Genomic DNA, 18,542 nt, shown 5'->3' on the forward strand with positions numbered 1-18,542 from the left:
GTTCTCTACAATACTCTTCAAATGGACCTATGTATTCGCCACCGTTATCTGATCGAATACATTTCAATTTCATTCCCTTTTCTCTTTCAACACTTGCATGAAAATGCTTGAAGACGCCAAATACCTGGTCTTTAGATTTCAAAGGAAATGCCCACACTTTTCTAGAGTGGTCGTCAATAAAAGTAACAAAATATGATGCACCACCAAGAGATTTACTATCCATCATACAAACATCAGTATGAACTAAATCAAGAGTATTTCGCCTCCTATGAGGACCAATATTATGAAAAGAAACTCTATGTTGTTTTCCAGCAAAACAATGAGTGCAAGTTTTTAGAGACGTACCTTTCACAAGAAGAAAGTTTTTCTTCGCAAGTATGTTGAGTCATTTCTCACTCAAGTGACCGAGGCGCATATGCCATAAATCAGAAGATGCATCTTCAATTGCATTCACTTCTTCCTTGCATAACTTCGTAGGCATCCTATAGAGAGAAGTGGAACTTTGCTCCTTTGCAACCACTGGGGACCCTTTGGTGATTTTACATATACCACCACCACCAAAGTAAGTGTGATAACCCTCAATATCCAAGGCTTTCACCGAAATCAAATTGAGATGAATATTAGGTACATGTCTAACATTCTTCAATTGAAGCTTGCAACCAATCCCAGTTTCAACCCAAACATCTCCCATACCGATAATTTTACATACTCCTTCATCTCCCATTTTTACCATGCCGAAATCACCAGCACTATAAGATGAGAAGAAATCACGCCTAGGAGTAACATGATATGAGGTACCCGAATCAATAATTCAAGTTGAATCTTGACATGCAAGGTTTATGGAATTATCATCACAAACAATGTAGACATTATTAATAGATGCAACTGTTGTTGTATCTTTATCATTTTTCTTCTCTTTGTCTTCATCTCTCTCCCTTGATTGATCTCTCTTAAGGAACCTGTAATTTCTTTTTATGTGACCCGCTTTGCCACAATGATAGCATATCACTTCTTTTCTAGTCCTCGACTTGCTTCTTGACTTGCTACGACTTTCAGAGTTGTCGCCTCTATGGAAGTTTCTAGATTGACTTCTCCCCCGTGACTCTGTAACTAGTGCTTCTGACTTTGAGGAAGAACCAATCAAACCACGTTCCTTTCTTCGAGCTTCTTCATTCAACATGCTTTCTTTAACTGTTGACATTTTCAACTTTCCACTTGGAGCTGAATTGGTCAACGTCACAACAAGGACTTCCCAATTATCAGGCAAGGAACTCAATAATAACAACGCTTGCAACTCATCATCTAATTTAATTTCTGCAGTTGTCAACTGATTCACTGTATTCTGAAAAATACTCATATGCTCTGCCATTGAATCCTTATCTTTGTATTTCATATTCACCAGCTTCCGAATCAAGAATGCTTTATTTTGCATATTCTTTCGTTCATACAACTATTTTAATTTTTCCCACATCTTTTTAGCATCTATTTCAGTTTCAACATGTGGATACACACTAAGATCCAACCACTGCCTGATCAACGCCACTGCCTTTCTATTCATCTTCTTCCAGTCAGCGTCAGATTTATATGCGGGTTTAGCAGTGTCACCCTCAATAGGATTATACAAATCTTTACTGTATAACATATCTTCCATGAGAGTCTTCCAAAGTGTGTAATTAGATGAGTTGAGTTTAATCATACTCGAACATTTATTTTCCTCCTCCATTTAAATGCACAAATCAAATCAATCGAGCTCTGATACCACTTTGTTGGGAAAAAACCAGAGATAATTAGCGATAACTATCTCAATAATGCGGAATTTTTTTGCCAGATGAATGACCAAACAGAAAATACAATTCCAGAGCAAAAATAATTGGCAGAAAATTAAATATGAGGCAAACGCAATTTTTAACGTGGAAAACTTCCCTCAAATTGAGAGAATAAAAACCACGGGACCTAGTCCAGTAAAACTTCCACTATAATAATTAATGGGTACACTAGAGTCTTCTTAATAATAATAGGGAACATCAATCAACAATAACAACCTTATAACAACTTTCCACTAAAGTGGGTATGCCAAAGTTACTCTCAGAGAAGATAAAACTACTCAAACTGTATATTAAAATAACAAACTCAGTGGTAGAAATAACATACTAAATTTGTAGATCAAACGGAGCAAGTTTGCTACACACCTGTTACCGCCATCGGAACCAAACCCTTATTTTTCTTCTCTAGCAGCCGTTCTCTTTCGTTCTTCTAATTCTTAGGATTTCTAAATTCCTTTTATTTCCTTCACGTGGGCCTAGCCCAATAATTCCATTTTTTTTCTTTCTTTTATTTCAATAATAATATTAATAATAATAAAACTAGTGGGTTCCACTTGGGGAGTGAACCCACCAACAGGAGGGAACTTACTTATAAAAATTTATTTATAAGAACTTATGTTTCCTTGTTTAAAATATCAACTTTTGATTCAATAGTGAAAATAGTTTTCTTAAAATTAGAGACATTTTTTTCTAAATTTGATTTACTTACATTTAATTCTTCACTAATAGTAAATAATTCAACATAATTTAAATTAGGTTTGCTTTCACAAGATTTTACCTCGTTTTCTTCTTGATTTGCCACGAGACACAACTTTGTCTTTTCATTTTCAGCACCGTTAGATGAATGCATATCATTGTCATCCCAAGCAATATAAGCCCTTCTTCCATTTGGATTTTTTGATGTGTTTGTCCATTCTTTCATGTTTCATTTGACGTAGGGAACAATCAGATTTTATGTGACATTTCTTACCACATTTGTAGCATGTTGGATTGAAGGAAGTTTCTTCCTCATTCTTTTTTAGGAGACTTGAAAATTGTTTGTTTTTCCTTTATGTCTCATGTACTTTTTGAACTTTCGAACTATTAAGCTCATGTCTTCATCTTCTTCTTCTTCTTCTTTAAAGTTATCATAATTTCCGCATCACTTTATTTGATATTTTTTTTAAATGCAAGTCCTTGCCAACTTCAATTCAAGCATCTAAGAAATTTATTAATTAAATCTTCATTTCTTAGATTTTTCCCAAGAGTTCTAAGATGGTTAATTATATGTACGAATCGCTTTTCCATATCTTGGATGATTTCGTCGGATTTCATCCTAAAAAGATCATACTCATGGGTCAATGGGTTCATCATATCCCTTTTACCTCGATAGTACATTCACAGATCACTTGAAGTGTGCCCTACATTTCTTTTGCAGTTCTACAATATGAAATTCGAAATAACTCATCCATATTCAAGGCAGTGGTGATAATGTTTTTTGTGTTCAAATTGTATTGTACATTTTCTTAATTGTTTATCTTTGGTTCAAACATCTCTAGGTTTGTCCACCTCTACACCATTGACTTGATGTTTGGGGACAAATGGACCATTCATGATAGCTAGCAAAATATCATAATCAACACCTTCAATAAAAATTTGCATCATCTCTTTCCAATATATGATCCACCACCATTGAAAGAAAAGGGTTGGTAGAAGGAATCATTGTTTGAAGTCATCTTGACTCACAAGGCAGTTAATCTTTACACAAGAATAAGGCTCTGATGCCAATTATTAAAGAGTCTGAGGGAATTGATCATGGTTTATTGGATCCTTTTATCGAAAGTCTTCGTGACGGTGTAGTTAAGAGGTGTGCTCCATTGGTAATAATGGTGATGCAAGTATAGGATGTGGAAGACTCACACTTGAGGGTGAAAAATGTTGAGTTCAAGCGTGAGTAGTTAAGTCTCATATCAAATATGAATGAATTAAATTTTAGATATGTAAGAGAGATGCCCCATATATGTAACAGTTTAAAGTTTTGGATAGAAATGTGGTATCAATGTATTTTGTGGTCCTACAGGACTTGCCCCATTGTTGCTCCTATGCTCTCGAGGCAAAATTTTCATTTCCGAGAGCACTTTCGAATTACTACTAACTCTGGTCTTTTATATTAGAAAAAATTTGGAGAAATTTGATCCTCTAATATAAGAAAAAATTACAAGTTTCAAGATGTATTTATTGCTTAAATGTCTTTTATATTATTTTACTTTTACTATAAATGCAATTATTAATGTTTATTGTAGTGAGTATGGAAAAAATTAATATCAAAGTTATTTTAGTAAAAAGCTTTTCAAACTAACATATTAAATGAACATTTTTATATATAAGAATAGAGGAAATATGATAAAACAAATGAGGCGTAGCTAACAAATTAGTATCCGTTACATACAATATACATGCCGGAATGGTTTTGAGTGAATACCAGCTAGCTTATAGGGTGTATTTCGAATAGCTTCAGCTTCTTGAGATGAAAATATAGTGAAAATTAACTCCATATTCCAAGACTTAAGTCCTTCACTCATGACCATATGAACCGTAAATGCAAGCATATCATGATCATTTACAACCAAGGGGTACCCCACACAGGAATATTAGCTCTTGACCTATACTCCATTTGCAGCCAGATTTAACCAAGACTTTTGTTGTCCATATAATCCTCCATGAGTATGAAAGATTATGACTCGTGTGACTCCCAAAGATTATGGGAATTAGGAAAATATTTTGCCTTAAACGACCGAGTAACTCATATTAGAGATTTATGGAGCAGCCTCTATTTTGCTGTCCATATATAACTATAGATTTATATTCTCATGAATATTTAGGTGTATTACATTTCACATATATTTACCTTTAGAATTGTTTAAATATATTTTTCGTTTTTGCAAATATGTTTCGTTTTGATTTTATTCATTGTAATTTTTTTGTTTGATTTATAGCCTGCAAATTCTAACAAGTTTTAAAAAAGTCATTTATGAATTTTTTTTAGTAAAAAAATGGTGACATGACTAATTTTAGATGAAGTGACACATGGTGACAATGTAATTGTTATTGACTAGATAATATTTAATATTTAAAATTTAAATTTATTTTATTAACTCATTTAATCATTTTATTAAAAATTTAAAACTAATTAATTAATAAACCAAGTAAATAATAAAACTCAACAACTTTCATCTTCAATCATAATTTCTTCATCTTTAAATCACAAATTCTCATATTAGATCAAAACCTTGAAAATTCAAATCTCTCATTTTTCTTCAACCAATTATAAAACAATTTTCTGCACTCAAACAAACCAGAAAATTTATCAACAATTGTGCATAAACTTTTTCACAATAATGAAAAATAGCTTTTCAAGAATCAAAACTTTATATTAATCAATAATTGTATAAATTAAAAGTTCAAGAAAAAAAAGAAAAATTACACCAAATTTTATCCTGACTCAGACTTATGCGGCAGCCTAAAGCGAATTTTCTAAATTTTAATATGACATCACTAAATTAATATAATTGATATCATATTATATATTTTTTTCAATTGATTTAATATTGTTGAGACAATATTAAATTTAAAAAAGATTTATATGTTTTAATTTAAAAAAAATTTAAAATTTAAGACCTTTTTATTAAATAAATTTTTTATTGAGGCCTTTTGATTAAGTAAAAGTTTATTTTTCACGGAGTCATAAGGCGGTTGTTTTAAGTCTTACTATCGGACCCGCCCTGTGGTTCAGTCACTTCATCCTTGCATGTGACCTATATCTGATCCTCACATCTAAGCACAAGATGAGAGATTTTCTTCCTTTTTTTTATAAGCTAAAATATATTAACATATCATCTAAGCACAAGATGTATAAGAACATATTAACATATTATCTAACCACTTCTAATGCATTGAAAAAGCCAAAAATGATAAGGCGATTCCAATCATTTAAAGCGTTATTTGAATCAATCTAATTTTACTGACATGATTTGGATTAGGGTCTAAAATGTAGTGATGTTATGAAATATTTTAAATTTTGTTTTTAAGAGGGTGATTCGAATCATGCACAAGAGTGATCTGAAACAACTTAATTTTACTAGAATGATTCAAATAATGCACATGATGGTCCAAAAAACTTATTTTGAAATTCAATTTTTGACATTTTCATGATTTTTGTTTTTCAAAGGTATCTTTTTATGATATATATTTTTTTAAACTTTTTAAAAATATCTAAGATGTGAAGAATTATTGATATCACTTAGGTACATCAAACTAATATATATATATATATTGGTTTCCCATACATTTCCTCTACCGGAGACAATCTTGTTATATCAAACTAATCTAATTCTTTGATTTAATATCAACCAAAAATAAATTAAATCAAGACCTAAGGGTTTGTTTGGTTTAGGGAAGGGAAGAAGAGATTTTTGTCGAGAAGGGGAGAGAAGAGATTTTTAATGGTTGTGTTTAATTCAAATGGATGGATTTTTAATGATATTTTAAAGTAAATGAATTATAGTAGGGAATTTGACTGTCTTCCTCTCTCCTTTTACAAATTAAACTAAACACAAGATTTAAAATATCTATTCCAACCAAACACCCCCTAAGAGATATTACACTCACAAAAACGAACTTCAATCACATCAACTAGAAATAAAAGTAATCCAAAGCATGTTCGTGGTTGTAGGTTTTAACTAACTGGTTTAGTAGGCAGAGCAATTTGGCAGTGGGGTTATTTCGTTATATGGGGTGGGAAAAAATACAAAGGATTATCTTTGATAATTTTTGACTCAAAATAATTGTCATTTAATTTTTAATATAGAATTTTAATTGTTTTGTTCAATTGTATTATCTAATTAATATTATTTATAAAACTTAGCTTAACCGGTAAATATTGATATAGTTAAGTTATATATCATGTTACTGGTTCGAGTTTGAGAGCTCACGTGCGAATTCCGTTACCATTTTCACTATAAAAGACAAAAAAAAAAATACAACAATAATTAATAAAGATAATTTAATAAAATCAATATTTTTTATTTATTATATTTTCTTAACTTATATAAATGGTTAGATGTTCCAATTATTTTGTAATGAAGGGAGTATGCAATGAAAGAATTTAAAGTACAAAAGTTTCAACTTTTATTTGTTCTTCTAACCCTATCAATCTTAAACCTGATTAACAAAATGAAATACAAATATATACCGTTTCAACTTTTTTTTCTTTCTTTAAGCGCTAATATTTTTTAAAATTAGATATAATAAAAAATAAAAAATAAACTTATCTCTTTTTAATTATAGTATCTTTAAAATACATTTTATTTCATTTAACTTTTTATATTTTAAATGATCTAATTTATTAATCATTGAGGATAATTTAGACAATAAACTTAATTTTTTTTATTGAGATTGTATAGATTAAATATGCCCAATTATTTTTTTTAACACCTTGGTTCACAAGAGAAAGAACTCTAGTAATCCAAAGTTCGGTCAAGATGAAAGTAAAATCAGATCAATAATTATTTCAGACAAGATTTGAACTAAAATTCTCTTAAATAATCCGTCCTTATCTAAAATTCATTAATTACTTTTGTTAATATATATAATTTGATCAATCTTCATATAATTCATTCCAAAAGAAAATATATTGATTTAGATTAAATGTGTCAACCTATTTGAGATTGCTATCTCCACTTTAAAAAAAAATGTTACTAAGTGTCCTAAAAACACTTGTGAAAAGTTAAAATGTAGAAATAAAATATTAGCAATTTTGCATTTTATACTTTAAAATTGTAAAAGTAAAATTTTCTCTTCAAATATTCTACTACCTCCTGTCCCAATTATTATAAGAAAAAATTTGGAGTTATTTTAGTCTCATTTATAAGAAAACATTGTAACTTTTAAAATACATTTGTTGTTTAAATGATTTTTTTATTGTTATTTAATATTTGTCTTTTAAATATTAGTGGATGTATTCAATGTCTTACACTTTTTTATGAGGGAAATATTTGTAAAAATATCTAAAAAGTCATAATAATAATAATAATAATAATAATAATAATAATAATAATAATAATAATAATAATAATAAAAAGTTAATTGGTTTGGTGTTTTTAGTTTTTCTTATAATTGGAACAAAAGGAAGTAATATTTTATTTTAAATAAATAGACAAATGATCATTCAAATTATAAATATAACTGAAATTGAGAAAATAACGTAGAATAAACGTAGATAAATTAGATATTCAACCACATTATCGTTAAAATATTTAATGACAAATATTTACGTAGAAATTATTTTGAAAAATATATTTCTATTTCAACTATGAATTTGCGTTGATATATTTCTTTGTTGGTACGGCTGGAAGATAAAGAATAAAAGATAGAATTATTAATGGTACGGATGTTCCGACAGAAGAGAAGGGTGAATCCTATGAATATGAATGTGATGTTACGTTATAGACCTCTCTCTCAGAATCTCGTATTCATCGATTATTTCCAAATTAACTTGAGGGACCCAACCAACCATCATTCAACACTTGTCCTACATTGCTTCTTCCCCTTCATGTCTCTTTTTAGAACTCTCTCTTTTCTTCTTGTCATCATTTTTCCATTTTCTAGGAGGAGAAACAGAGAGAGGGGGTTTTGGTTTTGGTTTTGGTTTTGGCATGGAGAATCACACGGTGAAGGTGGAGATCATAGATACAGAAGAAGATGAGGTGGGTCCCATGGCTGATACTGGTGGTGAAGATCAAGAAGATGAGGCTGTTTCAAGTTTGACAATGGAAAGGGTAGCTGCAGCTAAGAAATTCATTGAGAGTCATTATAGGTCTCAAATGAAACACATTGAAGAACGCAAGGAAAGGTATCTTTTTTTCTTTTTTCTTTTTTTTATCTTTGTTAAGAGATCTGTTTGTTTTACTTTGCATGTTGTTGATGCCTTTTTATTGGACCTTTTCTTATTGTTTGCTTTGTGTCTTTTTCCTCTCATTTTGTGAAATGTGTGTTTGTTATTGTGAAATTGCTTATTCTAATACAATAATAATAATACATGTATGTTGTGGAATGGAAGCTTGGGATTTTTGTTAAATAAATTGTTACATCTTTTGGGGTGTGATAGGTAGGTGCATGTGCATTCTTAATGATATTGATTAATTCTAAATGGTTTTGTTGATTGCATTGGAATTTTTGTTTATTGATTCTAAATTTTGTCGTTTGGAACTACATGTCCGAAATTCGGAAACATGTGTGGTTTTCTTAGAAATGTGGGGTGGGGAAAGTTTCTCAGTAACATTTTGGTTACTACTTACAAGGAATATGTTGTTCATTTATTATGATGAATTTGAGAGGAGTGCTACTTTTTCTACAACAATTTTTTTTTTCTGGTTTTTTGCAAGAAAGTGAAATGTCTTCATGGACACTTTAATTTTGATTCTGAAGATGATTGGTAGGCTACTGACGATGATTTCATTATTTTCAGGCGTTCAGAGCTACAAAAGAAGTTAGAATCTTCTCATGTACCTGAAGAGGAACAGATCAACCTATTGAAGGATTTAGAGAGCAAGGAGACTGAGTATATGCGGTTAAAAAGACATAAAATATGTGTTGATGATTTTGACCTTCTTACCATTATTGGCAGGGGAGCCTTTGGGGAGGTACAGATATGCACACCTCTATTAGATAATTATTTGTTCCTTCTTTGTTTCTTATCTTTGTTAATATTTTTATTAATCTACATTCCTAAGAATAAAACTCTTCTTATATGGAAATAGATTTTGTGTAGGGGACTGGCTGCATATAAAACTGTCTTCATGACTCGTTCAGAAATAGTTAAATAGCATTTTTGTATGTAGCAATGTACCAAATTACTCTTTAGTTCGTGTCTTATGTTGGTTTAGAATGTTATGATCTTGCAATGATTCTGCGACGTCTTATAACATGTGATTTCACAGGTGAGACTCTGTCGGGAGAAGAAATCAGGTAACATATATGCCATGAAAAAGTTGAAAAAGTCTGAAATGCTCAGCAGAGGACAGGTGAGGTTTTCATATTTGTTCTTTCCATTGTTCAATTTATTCTTACAAAAGAACAAAAAAATTGTGGTACTATTTTTCATGTTTGACATCAGATTTGAATATTTTTTGATTCATTGAGTTTGTTTCACATCATAGGTTGAGCATGTTAGAGCTGAAAGGAATATACTTGCAGAAGTTGCCAATGACTTCATTGTGAAACTTTATTACTCTTTTCAAGACACTGAATTCTTATATCTTATAATGGAATATTTACCGGGCGGTGATATAATGACTTTGTTGATGAGGGAAGAAACTTTGACAGAAAGTGTGGCTAGATTTTACATTGCACAGACCGTTTTGGCCGTAGAGTCTATTCATAAACACAATTACATTCATCGGTTGGTGTTATTACATTTTAATCTGTAATTTGATTGTATTCTTATAAACCATATATTCAGTTATAATTTTCTTCATGTTTCCTTAGGGATATAAAACCTGACAACCTTCTATTGGACATAAACGGTCACATGAAGCTGTCGGATTTCGGTCTCTGCAAGCCACTTGACTGCTCAAATCTATCATCTATAAATGAAAATGAAATATTGGACGATGAAAACTTGAATGAGACGACGGACGTAGATAATAACAAAAATGGTAGGCGTTGGAAAAATCCTCTCGAACAACTTCAACATTGGCAAATGAATAGAAGGAAGTTGGTAATTGCTTTCTTCCCACATTTACAAATTGTATTCATTTACTTGCATGCAAATTCTTCTCCAGCTTATCTATTCATTTCATGGCAGGCATTTTCCACGGTCGGAACTCCAGACTATATTGCTCCGGAAGTGTTACTGAAAAAGGGTTATGGTGTCGAGTGCGACTGGTATGTTAACATTCTTTCTCATTTTCATGGATTGCATCTATCCATTTTCTGTTTCCATTTCTTATCTATATAATAGGCATCAGCGAAGAGAGGTATCATTATGTAATCTATTTCATTATTCATAAAAATGTTGTATAGAGATTATTATTCATGACCTGAAAAAGATGATATTTGTGTCTTATGGAATATATATGTTGCTTAAAGAAAAAAAATTACCGTTCTATTCGAAATGAAATATCTTCCTTGTTTCCGACATGTGTTATGACTTGCTGCAGGTGGTCTCTTGGCGCTATAATGTATGAGATGCTTGTCGGCTATCCTCCATTTTACTCTGATGATCCTGTAACAACATGCAGAAAGGTTCTAATCTTTTTTCCGTATTCTTCCCTTCTTAAGCGCTTCTTTTTGGTCCTATGAATACCTGTATTTTGGGTCTAGTTCCTTAAAATTATAAGTCATGATTTATGATATAAATATAAAGTTGGATGTGATAGTAACAATTAGCATTCAATTGGATTTTGGTGCCTTACTTTTTCAGTAGCACTGACAGTAACGGTTTAAATTATTGTGATGAATGTCTACAGATTGTGCACTGGAAAAATCACTTAAAATTTCCGGACGAGGCGAGATTGACACCCGAAGCAAAAGATCTGATATGCAGATTGCTTTGTGGTGTTCCACATAGGCTCGGTACGAGAGGAGCAATTGAAATTAAAGTGTGTAAGATGTGGTTTTCTTTCTCTCTTTTTCCCCGTACAATGAATTAGTATTAAATCATGTTATTCCCTGATAACATCACTGGTTCTGTATTGGCAGGCTCATCCTTGGTTTAGAGATGTTGTATGGGACAATCTCTATGAAACAGAGGCAGCATTTAAACCACGAGTCATTGGGGAGCTTGACACTCAAAATTTTATGAAATTTGATGAGGTATCACATTTACGTGCATCAGTACCGATAAATCGCATACATTCCCCCTATGTGTTATCATAGTTGCACAATATGGATACATTCAAACTATAAGGCCGGTGACTGTCATGTTCTGAGCAATATTGTTTAGAGGATAGATTAGGGTAATTGCAGTTAAGAAATTGAAGATACAACCATGTCCTTGATTTGTTCCAACTGATATACTTGTATGATGATGTGCTTGTACATTTGATACTTGTAAATGGATACTTACATGTTTGCATGAATTTTCGCCTTGTTCATTTAAATTCGGTTTTGTTTAGTGAATTATTCTGATACAATTTTTTTTAGGAACATTATGGGTGAAGTAATTATTTGTGAAATCGTCTTCTTGCTTATGCTTTCATACTTATATGTGCATGGATTTTCATATTTATTTTTTTCCGGTTCTATTACTTTGTAAACATAAATAGTTGAAATTGTTACATGTATTTTATTTGTAATAGGTAGAACAACCAAAGCCAATTCGAGCTGGATCCGGACCTATCAGAAAGGTAGAACTGTAATTACTTGTAGAAAGATTAAGCTTTTATTTTTTCTCCACTGTTGAATTGATCAGTTCTAGTTGTTTACCCTGACACAAATTTTCCAGGCCAAATATAAGTTGATTGATTTTGTAGTATACTAAAAAAACTCAAAGTTTCTTGTATCATTGTTTTCTACAGAAGCTCTTAACTCCTCAAGATCTCAGTTTTGTTGGTTATACATATAAGAATTTTGCCGCTGTCAAGGGGAAGCGCCACTCTAAAGGTAGGTACTTTCTCGTAAAGTATAATATGTTACTATTTCTTTTTACCTTATCACATTCTAATCTTTGGTGCCGCGTGTTATCAATTTATATTCCTAAAGGTGAATCCGGTACACTTGCAGAGACTAAAAAGATATTTAAATGCCTGCATGATATTTCAGTTTATACATTTTTTTAGTCCCTTATAGATAATGAATAATGATATGATCTACCACATCTTTTGGACTTGATACAGATAAGGGAAGCTTGTTGCCGCAGTCATCGATCGAATCCACACACAGTAATAAAACCTAGCTATAACTTTGATAAAACTACTCCTATATGTTTATTCAGTTATTAAACTATTCTAACCAACCGTTTAATTCTAGGTGATTCTGGAATAAACTATTCCACCTGATATAATCAATGGACAGCACAAAAGCATAGGTGGTTTATGCTTATTTTGATGTACATTATTACCTTGTTAATTAGAAAATAGATTGAGATTCACCTTGTGTGATGATAGTGGGTAAGCCTGCTAAATTTTCAACTGGGTTTACCTTAGTGTACAGGGATATCACTATCTATGTATGTATGCACCTTGAGGAATGGTTCACTTGTAGCTCTCTATGTCAAAGTTTTGAAGCTAAGTTGATGTTTGTAAACTTGTCAAATGGGTCATGAGTGACCACTACTAGCATGCCCAGGTTGGCAAATTAGAGACATGTGCCATCACTTGTGACTAACTCTGACCCTTTTCTCTCTCTCAATTTCTTCTTTATTATGACTTGTCTAGAAATTCCTATGGTTCTTCCAACATAACAGCTAATGTACTGTTGAGTTGTGACATTGTAATGTTGACATAATGATAAAAGGGGTATCTATGACAACTTTGTTCTGAATTAAATCTTTCACTGACTAAATATTTAATTTTTTACTGCAGTATCATCCGCCAATAATTGTCTCCCGAAAACCACTAAATATAAACATGTACATTGTTAAGGTGGTTAAGATTAAAAATAAAAAATATAGTTTTGGTGTAATCGAAACAAAGAGAACCTAAATAACCCATGAATATGGATATATGAGAATTTATATTGGTTAAAATGTTGAAAACATTTATTTTCACCGAAAGCTTTGCTAACATTGGCAATAGATTGCCTTGTTTATTCATATATGTAAGTCCTCCTTCAATAAGATGCAGAAAAATTATTCATATTTTCTCTTCAATAACAATAAAAAAAAAATATTAGAAATGTGTTTCTCAAAATTTAGTGAATCGATATCAATCAGATCACAATCTTAAAGACGATGAGAGTTGTTAACTTATACGTTCAAGAAATGTCGTCAATTGTCATTAGAGTTTCGAGTGAATTTTAACCACGTTCTACAGTGGACCATTTATGTCACTAACCATAGAGAAGACTAATTGTTATGCAAGTGTGAAGTCATTGCCTCAATAGTCACTTGTGTTGTGATGCAGTTTCTCAGCATTTCAACCACCAAACCTTTAGCGCGTTTAGTTGATTCCTTCACCTATCAACTTATTAATTTCTTCTATATAACATAACAACATTATAAAATACAAACACAAAATTAACAGCTAACACTCAAACTCACACACAAACAGTATCACACTATGAAACATCCTTCATTCTCTATCTCTTGTGATTGGACTTATGATGTTTTCCTAAGTTTTAGAGGCGAAGATACTCGCAACAGTTTCACTGGAAATCTCTACAATTCTCTTAATGAAAAGGGTATTCATACTTCCATTGATGAACAACAAATTCAAAAAGGATAACAAATTACACCATCACTTCACCAAGCAATTCAACAATCTAGGATTTTCATTGTTGTTTTCTCTAACAACCTATACATCCTCGACATTTTGTTTGAATGAACTTGTCATGATTCTTGAGTGTTCCAACACACATGGACGCTTGTTTTGGCCGGTTTTTTATGATGTTGATCCATCACTAGTTCGCCACCAAACCGGTGCTTATGGTGATGCTTTAATTTGAGGAAACATTTTTGTGATGAAATTGATAAGGTGAGCAAATGGAGGGATGCTTTGTTTCAAGCTGCTATATTGGATGGCATTTCCAACAAGGGTAGGTTATTTCAGACATTATGAAAACATTTTCAGTTTTCAATTTATAAAATCGATGTTTATTTTGAATTGCTAAAAGGAGATGAAAGAAACAACTGATATAGAAAAGCAAAAATAAGAAGAATGCATTTTGAGAAATTATGAAAATATAGTTTTGACATTTTCAAATTTTTTTAAAATGCTAGATATGTTTTTCGTAAATTGTAGAAGAAAATGGTAAAGAAAATATTAGATCTATATTGTCTTATGTTTATTAGTTAAAGTGTGATTCAGCATATTTCAGTTATGAGAATATACCATTCTTTTATGCATTTATTTTAACCACCCTTTTTTCTTGCCTAATACTTTTTATATAGATAATATTACAATGTAATAGAAATTGCAGATACTATTCTAGATGAAGGAAACATAGGAAGTAAAAAGAGATAGTTATTTGTATTTTATGTGCACAAATTAGTCACATAGTATGTCAATTTCTTCATTAATTCACTTGTCCTTCACATTGATTCTTGAGTAATGGCCCAAATTGGTCATGGACTAATTTGACTGATATTTGATACTTTTAAGAATCAAATTGATGCTTTTCATTTCTTAGAAACCAAATTGGTCTGTGTTTTTTTCTCAAGAACCAGTTTGGATTTAATAGCTAACAAGTTTCTGAAGAAGTTGACACATTATGTGACTAACCAAAGTAGCACAACTTACAACTTCTAAAGACCTATTATTAAATTTTGACTGAGGTGAAAGGTCAACCGTGCTCCTTTACATGTTGCTAATAACCCAATTGCGCTGGACTATCCAGTGTTGACAAAGTGAAGCAGATGCAAGTACTTGCAGGGGGACGTGATTGGTTTGGCCTCGGAAGCCAGATCAAAATCAGTACACGAGACAAACATGTGTAGTCCATTCATGAGATTCTAAATTTGTATGAGGTTAAACAGTTAAATCACAAAAAATCTCTTGAATTGTTTAATTGGCATGCCTTTAAAAACAACAAAATCGATCCATGTTATGATCGATTCTCACTTGTTTGGCAAAAGTTTAGATGTATGGAAATCTGCATTACATAAATATGAAAGAATTATTCGTCAAGAGATTTGTGAAATTCTTTAAGTTAGATATGATGATTTGAAATAAATGAGAAGGGTGTTTTTCTAGACATCGCTTGTTTCTTCGATTCTTATGATGTCAAAGAAATACTATACCTGCATGGTTTTGATGTGGAAAATGACATTCAAGTGCTGATTGACAAATCTCTCATAAAAATTGTTTATGGTGGTTTTGTGAGAGTGCATGACTTCTTAGTTCAAGACATGGGCAGAGAAATCGTGAGGCAGGAATCAAAATTGGAACATGGAAGACGTAGTAGATTATGGTCTGATGACGACAAAGTTCATGTTTTGGAAGAAAATACGCTGTGTTACAACCTCAAAACATCTCTATGGTTTTTTCTTTTTCTTGGTTTCCTTATGATATATATACATTGCTGTTCTGACTAATCACTACTAAATTTCTAGATTCATAAACATATGTTCAATGAAATTTATTACCATAATAAGCAGAAAAGGATGTCATGGTTTAGAATTTGTAATTTCTTGAAATATGTAGATGGGATTTCTAAACTTCACATTCTGTTTAACTAATGATTTGAAAATTGGAATGGAAAGGGCACAGATACAATTGAAGTCATAAATATAATCATCAACTTGTGTAATGACAAAGAAGTGCCGTGGAATGGAAAAGCATTTAAGAAGATGAAAAACCTGAAATTCTTATAATCAGAAGCGCACGCTTTTCTAGATGCCCTCAAAAACTACCAAATAGTTTGAGAGTTCTAGACTGGAGTGATATCCATCACATTCTTTACCGACTGATTTTAATCTGAAGAATCTTACAATACTTACCCTGCCCGAAAGTTGCCTTATATCATTCAAATCACCCAAGGTATGTATTCTTTTAACACATTCAGCTGGTCTGAAACTCTAATGTGTCTTTCCAGTTAAAATCTTATAATGTCATTATATTTTTGTTCTGTAGCCATTTGAGTCCTTGAGCTTTCTGGATTTTGAAGGCTGCAAGTTATTAACTGAGCTACCTAGCTTGCCTGGACTAGTAAATTGGGGGGGCGTTGTGTCTTGATAATTTCACTAATTTAATCACGATTCATAAGCCGGTCGGGTTTCTGGATAGACTTGTGCTATTGAGTACTCAAGGATGCACCAAACTAGAACTTTTGATGCCCTGCATCAATCTGTCATCTCTAGAGACTAAATATGAGAGGTTGCTTGCGTCTCAAGAGCTTCCCTGAAGTACTGGGAGTGATGGAGAATATAAGAGATGTTTATTTAGACCAAACTGACATCGATAAATTGCAATTATCGATGGGAAATCTGGTGGGGCTCCAAAGATTGTTTTCAAGGGAATGCAAGAAGCTAATTCAGCTACTGAACAGTATTCATGTATTGCCTAAACTTGAGATAATAATGGCTTATGACTGTAGAGGATTTCAGTTTCTTGAGGATGAAGAAAAAAAAGTTGGTGCAGCAGTATTTCCAAAAGCAATGCTTGTTTATAATGAAGGAAGAGGAACATTGATTGATGTGTATTCTCTTAACATCTGCTCCATTAATGTCATTGAAGTATGTACACCTTCATTTGTAGGTAACGATTTTGGATTCGTTTTTAAAGGGATTCTTGAAGGAAGACTAAATTGGTACAAGCAAGAAAGCAAGGAAAAATCATTGTTACGTTTTTGGTTTCAGAAGAAACTCCTGCAGATAGCTTTATGTTGTGCTGGAGAGCCACCAATGTATAAAGACAATACGGTGTTGGATTTCAAGTCGAGTGTACTCATCAATGGCACTAAGCAATTCACTTCTTCATGTAACTACATATTTTCTGCAGGAAAGATAACAGACCAATTTCTTCTGTGTGATTTAGTGTGCAAAGTGGAAATATCATTTTTAGAGCATGAATGGAATCTAGTAGAGATTTTGTATGAGTTGAAATAACTATGCCATGTGGCTCTGAAAGGATATTGGCCATACATGACAACCATAACAACAAATCCTAGTTGGTCTCTTATTTAGAGGTCCATGAAGATAATAAAAAAGAGGATGTCAAATTTATGTCAGAGTTTGTGGAAGGAAAAGAGATGCAGAGAAGAAAGGATGCACTAATGGGTTTTCACTCAATGCTCAAGCTTCATGGATTACAATGTTAGTCATTCATAGTTGTCGGATCATTAAAAATATTTGACTTTATCATTAACTATTTCTAAAGTCATACGTACGAGTGGTTGTGATAGTCTAAACGCTTTACATTAATTAATATCTTCTTAAAATACTCAATTACTTTGATTCAAGATGTGAACTCCATCTAATTCAATTGAAATCATGTTAAGTTGTATCCATTATTCAATTTTTTTTGGTATTCTTTGATATATAACTTGAACAACATATAAAAATCTAATTTAATAAAATCTAATTTAATAAAATCTAATTTAATAAAATCTAATTTAATAAAAGTTGATAAAAATCTAATTTAATAAAAGTTAATTTAATAAAAATCTAATTTAATAAAAGTTGTATCCATTACTCAATCTTATTGGTCACTCCTCCTGCAATCTGCTCATATAGAGATGTTAGGAACTAAAAGATTATTTCTTCATTTTTCTTCAAGTTCTTTGTATCAGTCTATGGCACAAGCACATTACTCAAATGGCTGATATGAAGTGGTTTGCTTTCCTGTTTTGCAGGAAATAAATCCTAGGATCGCCAAAAATGATTTAAAACTTAACAAAATGATTTAAAACATAACTTTCATTTATCTTCTATGCGTTTTATATTGGACTAATTAGGAGTTAGTCCAATGAAAAGAACCTATTTTGATATGTTTCATTCTATTAGAAGAATCTACTAGAGACCCATAATTAATCTTTGTAATTTTTATTAACAACACGAGTTATGATTTTAAGTATGGGATGTCC

General features: G+C 31.6%; 1 protein-coding gene and 1 pseudogene across 1 annotated transcript; both read left to right on the forward strand.

The window, feature by feature from the left end:
• Positions 1-8,258: 8,258 nt before the first annotated feature.
• On the forward strand, positions 8,259-13,348 carry LOC101510777 (uncharacterized). Its single transcript, XM_012719468.3, has 13 exons — positions 8,259-8,712; positions 9,328-9,502; positions 9,800-9,883; positions 10,019-10,260; positions 10,347-10,578; positions 10,666-10,745; positions 11,021-11,105; positions 11,330-11,461; positions 11,562-11,675; positions 12,161-12,208; positions 12,380-12,464; positions 12,698-12,742; positions 12,831-13,348. Exons 1-13 carry the CDS (start codon positions 8,516-8,518, stop codon positions 12,857-12,859), a joined length of 1,548 nt encoding a protein of 515 aa, XP_012574922.1. The 5' UTR covers positions 8,259-8,515; the 3' UTR covers positions 12,860-13,348.
• Positions 13,349-13,409: 61 nt separating this feature from the next.
• Positions 13,410-17,951, forward strand: LOC101496175 (disease resistance protein Roq1-like; annotated as a pseudogene).
• The last annotated feature ends 591 nt before the right edge of the window (positions 17,952-18,542 follow it).

This window comes from Cicer arietinum, chromosome 1 (assembly GCF_000331145.2).
Source record: "Cicer arietinum cultivar CDC Frontier isolate Library 1 chromosome 1, Cicar.CDCFrontier_v2.0, whole genome shotgun sequence".
NCBI lineage: Eukaryota > Viridiplantae > Streptophyta > Magnoliopsida > Fabales > Fabaceae > Cicer > Cicer arietinum.